Here is an 8169-nt window from a genome sequence, read left to right as displayed (position 1 = left end):
TAGATGTAGCACGTGTCCCTTGCTAAACAGACTCTTGACATGGTGATGCCCGTAGGATGCTCCGCAGCAGCTAGGCCACAACAACGAGCATCTCGAGAACAAAAACAGACATCACAGAGAAGAACCGGGTACTCGACTTTGCAGCTGGGTTGCTGCCCCAAGAAGGGGAACCCAATCCCCTACCACCTAAGATTGGTGATGTCGAACCCCGTTGGGGCAGAAAGCCACACACCACGCAAGAAAACACCACCAAAGATGATCTCGGATCTGCAGGACATGGCATCGCTCATCACCATAGAGAGAACCTCCCAGCTACCAGACGCTTCTGCTCCAAAGAACCACTCAACCATAACCACGGATCAGGATGACGCCTAATCTGAAGTGGATTTTGAGCTTTCACTCGGGAGCAGGGGAGGCGTGGGAGGAAGGGCCCTCAACGGCGCTTCTAAGGAGGAAAGTGGTACCCCTGGGCGGCGCAACCAAGGCCGGAATAGCCGGTCAAGGGTTCCCCCTGGACCCAAACCTGTGCCACCAGCGCCTCACCAACAAGGACTCCCGCAGCCAAGGTCGTCGTGCACCAGTATGGGTGAGGAGTGATCCAGAAAAGGGGGAGGAGTCGTACCATCAGACCCGACGAAGAAGAAGGCCCCCGCCGTGACCACCAACAACCAGGAGCCTCATTGCCCGAGCGGCCAAAGGGAGCTGGCCACCAGGACCAATGAGGCCCGCCTGCCATCAAGACGCCATTGCATCACCACCCAGGGCCCCTGCCCCAGCGACTACTGCCCTACACGAAAGAACTGAAATGGTGAGATCCCCGCCACCACCATCATCGGCGGCCATGCAGGCTTGCCCGACGACCTCCTTAGATGGCGGCAAGTGAGAAGTGGGAGGGGTCCGCGAGGAAACCCTAGGCGCCGCCCATGTCGCTCGAGCGGATGACGCTAGGGCAGGGAGGGGGAGGATAAAAAGAAGGTCAGATCGTGCCCGCCATGTTACGAAAATTTTAAGGAGTTAAAGCTTTTTAAGGGTTCGGATAGAGATGCTCTCATGTACTACTCCCTCCTTCCCAAAATAAATGGCTCAACTTTGTACTAGCTTTAGGGTGTGTTTGTTTGGGCTGCAACGGCTCTAACTGGAAGGAGCTGCAGCTGAAAGGTTGGAGCTTAGTACAAAGTTGAGTCACTTATTTTGGGACGGAGGGAGTAATACATAGGGCTATGTTGCTTGTAAGCCTTTTTCATTTACACACATATAAAAAGCTTTTTTTGTTTTTGTTGTCTACTTCTACGGCTTTTGCTAAGACTTGGCCGAGGAACCTTGTGGTGGACATGTTTATCCGGGCTTCTTCTCAATGAAATGGAGCCAGCCGGGGGAGCTCCTTCCTGTTGATCCAAAATATAACATCGCAATATTGAGAACCAATTGCAGTCACTACTAGAATTTGCAGTTACGCCTCTGGCCGTCGGTATAGGCCAGATAGCCGTCGTAACAGTTGGAGGTTTGCCGACGGCATTTCTACCTATGCCGACGGCCCGACAAAAAGCTGTCGGCATAGAAAATTTCGCGATATCCAGTTATTCGGTAGTGAGTTCGATCATGACAATTCACGACGAGCAGTTCAATAATTCCACGAGACAATGTGTCTGCATGAAGTGCGTCAGAATGGGGTACACATAAATTACGGGTCGATCGACCGACGGATCTCTACGGTTTCAAATCATTTGATGACCAGATATACAGATCATGAACTCCTGATTAATTTTTGAGGAGCTCCTTGACGAAGGCGACCACCTTGGCCTTGTCCACCGTCCACGCCACCGAGATGGGCGTGTAGCCCGACCACGCGTTCTCCGACTTGAACCTGCACGCCATTGACGCAGACATCAGCACGGTGAGCTCACTGATCAAACGACGAAAGATTATAAAATACTCATTGATTGATTGATTACTTCTTGAGCCCCATGTCCATGGAGGTGTGGCCTCTGCAGATGCCCTGGGTCTCCACCCGCACCACGCCCTTCCTGAACGTGAAGAGCTCCGGCCGGACCAGCGCCGCGAGGCTCACCGGGTCGTGCAGGAACACGGCGGGGTCGCCGTACGAGTGGAGGTGCCAGTCGCTGTAGAACTTGCAGATGTCGCAGAGGAACTGCGCCTGCTTGCCCCCGGACCTCCTCAGCTCCGACAGGTCCGCCTCCGTGAAGCTCACCTGGGTGGTGATGTTGAGGCCGACCACGGCGATGTCCGCGCCCGACGTGAACACCATGTCCGCCGCCTCTGGGTCGCTGTGGATCTGTTGATCGTCCAAGAGACATCAGCACAACTTAGTCCAAGGTGAAATGAACCAAAGCTGAGTGCAGAAATTGAAATTATTCGAGGGATGTGTAGTGGTGACATTACGTTTGCCTCGGCTGAAGGGGTGGCATTCCCTGCTGCAAAGAAGGCTCCACCCAGCACCACTATCTTCTTCACCTTGCTCACAAAGGAGGGGTCCATCTTGATGGCCTGAATAAAGATTCAGAAAATGTTCATCTCCAGCAGAGGTTTTTCAAACAAAATTGTTTTTAGACAGAAACATTGATCTCCTGCACGATTCACATGCACAGCCCCCCTGAAAATGAAATCATTCCGAGGTGCTTAAATAAATGTATTAACAGAGAAAGAATGTACCAATGCGAGGTTGGTCAGAGGGCCCAAGGCGAGCACCGAGACCTCCCCGGGGAACTGCGACACCTTGTCGACCAGAAACTCTGCGGCGGTTTGCTCTGCTTTCTTGGTGGTAGGTTCAGGAACTGATACGTTCCCGAGGCCATCGGATCCGTGAACAAAGTCGGCAACTTGCGGCTTCCCTCCCTGCGATTCAGAGAAAGATATGAGCAGTTCAAATTTCTATCTCACAACACATACTGACTTTCCTCTCAAAAGAAAAATGCATTCATAACTGAAGAAACAACTGAATATGCAAGTTCAGAAGGTGTTATGAAGATAAATGGTACAATTAGAATAGGCAGGTACTGGAGATTTGCTTAACAAACCAAAGTGTCAGACTTGACTTGCAACTTCCATTTGAGATCTCTAGTCCATTCTGAGAAAGCTTTGCATGCTAATTAATGTGTGCACTGCTGACACATACCACGTACAGTACTAAATATGCAAGTTCAGATGATGGTGAGTTCTGACAGACTAGGCAGGTGTTGCAGATTTGCTTAATAAACCAAGGTTTCAGACATATGACTGTCAACTTCCGTTAGAGACATTCTAAGGAAGCTTTGCATGCTACTGAATGCATGCTGAACTGTTGATACACTGTCTAATCTCTGAACAGTTGTATTCGAATGTTTGGCAAATGCGGTAACAATTGTCGAAACTACAGATTCTGCGAGCGTATTCGACTGGTTGTAAATATAACTGGTTGTACCGGTGGTTTGGGGCTCCCCACCCCCTTCTTCTATAATGAATGATACGCACACTCGTGCGTATTCGAGAAAACAGATTCTGCGAGCGGGGTATACCTTGAGAGGCTCGGCGCTGCCCTCCGCCACCGGCACGTCGGGGCGGCCTGCCTTCTCACACTGCCAAGCCAATCAAACAGGATTTTTCCTTTTCAGCAGAGTTATCAGTTAAAATTCAGCAAAATATAAATTGCAATGGAGGGTTGATGCCAATGCTACTTGCCAGTATCAAGGCGTTGCGGGTGGCGTATGCGGTGGTGCAGTTGCCGAAGATGGTGGTGAGCCCTAGGACCTCCACGCCCGGCGCTTGGAACGCCATCATGATCGCCACGCTGTCGTCTGGCAACGGTGGACATGCCGGAGGAGCAGATTAGTAACACAGGGAGGAAAAGGGAAGATGGCCGCAGTGATGCCCTCTCCTTGCGAGGTCCGAATAAGAAAAGAGTGTCTGCCTACGTGCTAAAATGATGCAAAAGGAGTAAACGTACTTCATCGATTCTATATTAGTTGTCGCTGATTTAGCACAAAGTTTAGTATGGATTCGGAGGGAATACTAACGTAGTAGCCAGAAGTAGCTTTGTTTCGCTTTCGACTGAAAGGCGGGAGGAGGATCAGCTACTGGCATCCATTCTACACAATGCTACTTTTAGCATCTCCGAGACCCGGGGAGTGCCAACATCGCAGGACTAGTCAACAACGGATTAGAAGGGAGAGAGGAAGAACTTGGGGCAGGTGTGCCGGTAAATTAGATTACTACTCCCTTCGTTCTAAATTACTCGTCGTAGAAATGAATGTATTTAGAACTAAAATACATTTAGATACATCCATACCTGCGACAAGTAATTCGGAACGAAGGGAGTACTATATTAGCTGGACTCCATGGATGGGGGAATGGGGATCAGGCCAGGATGCTCGTATTTTTTGGTATGGCGGATCAAGCAAGGAATGGGATCAACGCAGGATCCAGATGAGGAAGGTAGGTACCTATGCCGGGATCGGTGTCGATGATGAGCTTCATCGCCTCCTCCGCCGGCTGGATCTGATGCCCGTTCGCCGCCATGGATCGCCGCCCGCCCGGTCGATCGCTCGGTGGGTAGGTGGAACCTTCCCTCCGTCGGTCACTCTGTCTCCTCTGCCTGGAACTTACTTCTTCCGTCCGTCCTCTCTGTTTGCCCTGGCTGGGCAGAGAATTTTCCGCGTTTGGCCAAGTAACAAGTAGAGATCGATCTTGTCACATGCTGCTGCTGACTGTCGTGGGTTAGTCCGATCTGGACGCCAATGGCAGATGAGTGTGCACGCCTATTTTCGCATGATTTCTTTTCCTTTCCCGGGGGAAACTATGAGGTTTATTATTCCTCTATGTCTATAAAAGCATCTTATAGTCGCGCATACCAAATCCAGCACCCTACACGTCCGCGGACAATGACTTATCAGTCCTCAAATCACCTCATCCATATCTATATACCCGGTACCCTAAATCCATACTACGCATGCAACGTAAAGCTAAACTACGTAGATCATCAACGAAACAGATGGACATAATCCGAGCCTCCAGCCGCCCCTCACCGGTCCTCCTCGCGCCACCGGCTGGCCAAGGCCATACCGTGACGGACCTGGGCAGGACGCCAGATCCACAGCCATCGAGGCCATCCATCTGCACGCAGCCGCCACCCTCGTTGAATGGAGCGCCGCGCGCCACCGCCACCACCCAATCTTAGGTCACCGCTCGCCATGGAGGCTTCGATCGTCGCCGCCCTGACTGCCACCCCCGGCCTCCTCGCATGAAACGCCTTCTCCGCCTAACAGGGGATACCGCGGCGACCACCCGCCCTGGAGCCAATGGCGTCGGGCCCGCCGCCATCGCGGCCCTTGCCAGTGGCAGCGACGGCTGAGGATGGAACGAAGGAAGTCCGACAACTAGGGTTAGCGGGGGCTGGCATCGTCCGAGGGGTTTAGCAAAAGAGTGTATGTGTACGTAGTAAAAATGATACAAAAGGAGAAAAGGCACTCCCTCCTATCCATATTAGTTGCCGCTGATTTAGTACAAAGTTTAATATGGATAGGAGGGAATACAAATGTACTCCCTCTGTTCCATAATATAAGAACGTTTTTGACACTAGTCTAACCAAAACTAGCTTTGTTTCGCTTTCGACTGAAAAACAGGAGGAGGATCAGCTACTAATATCCATTCTACTACTACTACTACTACACTACTACTTTTAGCATCTCCAAGATCCAGAGAGTGTGAGAACGGTTATGTGGGGCCCACACCGTAGGACCAGTCAAGAGATAACGGGAAGGAAGAAGGACGAAGGAAGGAGGAAGGAGGAAGGAGGAATTTCAGGCGGTAAATTAAATTGCTTATGTACTAGTACTAGCCGGACTCCATGGATGGGGGAATGGTGGGGATCAGGCCAGGATGCTCGTAGTTTTCGGTGTGGCGGATCGAGCAAGGGAATTGGGTACGGGTTCGATGGGATCAATGGAGGGTCGGGATGAGGTAGGTAGGGTAGGGTCGGTGTCGACGATGAGCTTCGTCGCCTCCTCCTCCGCCGGCTGGATCTGGCGCCCGTTCGCCGCCATCGATCGCCGCGCGCCCGGTCGATGGCTCACTCTGTCTTGTTCCTTCCGTTCCCTGCTTCTGGGCGGAGAGTTTTCCGTGTTTGGGCAAGTAACAGGTAGAGGTCGATCTTGTCACATGCTTGCTGATGACTGTCGGTTAGTCCGATCTGGGCGTCAATGGGTAGATGAGAGTGATCAACACGTGAAAAACTACACAGGTGGAAGTGGGGGTGGGGTGAAAAGAAAAACCACATTGAGATAGATTAAATGATGCAAGTGGGTTCGTGTCCGCATTAACCAAGGCCAGACGTGCACAGCCATTTTGGCATGGTTTTTTTTCTAGCGAAAACGATGAGCTTTATTCCTCTATAAGAGCGTACCAAATCCTGCACTCAATACAGACAGTGACCGGCCAATTCTTAAATGGCCTCGTCCACAGTCGTATATCTTGTATCCGGTACCCTAAATCAGTACTACGCATGCAGCATGAACCTAAACTACGTAGATCATCAACGAAACAGACAGACATAGAAATGGACATAATCCGAACATTGGAATCCACATAATCATCAACCAAAAGAGCACCACAATGCAGCCGACGGACAAGTTCTATGCTAAAAGTTACTAAGAACGGAAATAAAGCCGGAGAGAGGGTCGAGCTTCACTTCCTCGCCGGCCTTTTGTCCTTTTGGCCACCGGTGCTGGTGTAGGCGTCAGCGGCAAGAGGCGAGGAAGACGTCGGACCGCGGTTCTTGAGCGACAACTTCAGGAGGAGCTTCGGGTGCGCATGGTACTCCTTGTCCGTCGTAGAGGCCTCTGTGCGATGGCACGACTGCTGCTTCTCCCTCCTTGACATCGGAGGAGAGGATGATCTCCTCCTTCCTAGAGAGGCTGACCGTTGTGGAGGTCGATAGCCCCATAGAGTGATGGCGGTGGCTCAACAATCCAGATCTGGAGCCACCACATGCTGGCAGTGAGCAGAGAGGAGTGGATATGACACGGGCATGGACGGCGCGGGAGCCATGCTTAAATAGTCGTGCTAGGCAAACGGATGGGCAGTTGGCTTCAATGCGGTGCCACCGACCAGAGTAGACTTCTAGGTGTCTCGGCAGCATTGCATTGAAGCAGCGCCGCGCGCCTGCTTGTCCGATCACGTTGCTATGACTGGCATCAGTGCCACCGAGTCACGTCCGCTCTGGGCGGCCTGATCGGCATGAATGTGCGACAACCATTTCACACATAAAAGATTCTGGTGAGACTTGTCAGTCTTGCATGCACGTGCGGCGGACGTTCGAACTCCCATAAACCTTTGCATGTATTTGCGCATTGGTTCATAATGGGCACCGAAACTAGTGTATCCCCTCTAGTTGCGAGGGTCCTATGGAGTACAAGCCAATTGTGTTGGGTCGGTCAAAAAATCCCATGTAATGTACTTCCTCGGTTCCTAAAAATAAGTCTATTTAGAGATTTTATTAATATACACATACGGATAAATATAAACATATTTTAGAGTGTAGATTCACTCATTTTAAAACAGGGAGTAGCACACAAACTAATGCCCTCTCTGTCCCAAAAAACTTGTCGCGCGCACTGTACAGTTACCCTTTTGCAAAAAAGTCCTCGTACTTTCAAAAATTACAAACAAACCCTTGTCTCCTTCTTTCGTCCACTCCCATTCCCTGCACGTCATCGACCACCTCCAATGTTGCCTCATAACCGCAAGAATCGTGGATTTGGGGGAGAAATGAGGATAGGGCGAGGGGAAGGGGATTTCGGTCGAGACGAGGGCGAGGGGAATGGCTCGAAATTTGAAACTGCCGCCCCACTACATCTGGCGCCACTCACCGGCAAAGAAACCTACGCCGCCTATGACATGTGGGGCCCACAATCGCGGCGCGAGCGAACCAGTGCACGTCACTCGAGTCGGACCAGGAATCCGACCAGGGAACACCTGGGGCTGTACCCCGCACGATCTGGGCTGATCGAGCGGTCGACCCACGGCCGCTCGTTTCAGCCGGATAGCGCGCGCTTTTAAGAATTTATTTATGTTTTTTGATGAATCCTTCAAATTAGATTTCCGAAATTTTGAAAAACAGGGCTCCATCGAGCCCGGGTGCAAGAAATCCACCCCGGGAGCACGTCGCTACAGGTGTCC

The 8169-nt window shown here is 51.4% G+C and overlaps 1 protein-coding gene across 1 annotated transcript; it reads right to left on the bottom strand.

Moving 5' to 3' along the window:
* Window positions 1–1555: 1555 nt before the first annotated feature.
* LOC119362240 (probable uridine nucleosidase 2) lies at window positions 1556–4781 on the bottom strand. Its single transcript, XM_037627442.1, has 7 exons — window positions 4437–4781; window positions 3676–3791; window positions 3513–3572; window positions 2671–2853; window positions 2401–2505; window positions 1953–2293; window positions 1556–1864 (listed from the first exon to the last, which is right to left on the bottom strand). Exons 1-7 carry the CDS (start codon window positions 4510–4512, stop codon window positions 1759–1761), a joined length of 987 nt encoding a protein of 328 aa, XP_037483339.1. The 5' UTR covers window positions 4513–4781; the 3' UTR covers window positions 1556–1758.
* Window positions 4782–8169: the final 3388 nt, after the last annotated feature.

This window comes from Triticum dicoccoides, chromosome 1A (genome assembly GCF_002162155.2).
Source record: "Triticum dicoccoides isolate Atlit2015 ecotype Zavitan chromosome 1A, WEW_v2.0, whole genome shotgun sequence".
In the NCBI taxonomy this organism is placed as follows: Eukaryota; Viridiplantae; Streptophyta; class Magnoliopsida; order Poales; family Poaceae; genus Triticum; species Triticum dicoccoides.
Note: the sequence above shows the minus strand (reverse complement) of the source record. Positions and strands in the feature narration are given on the sequence as shown.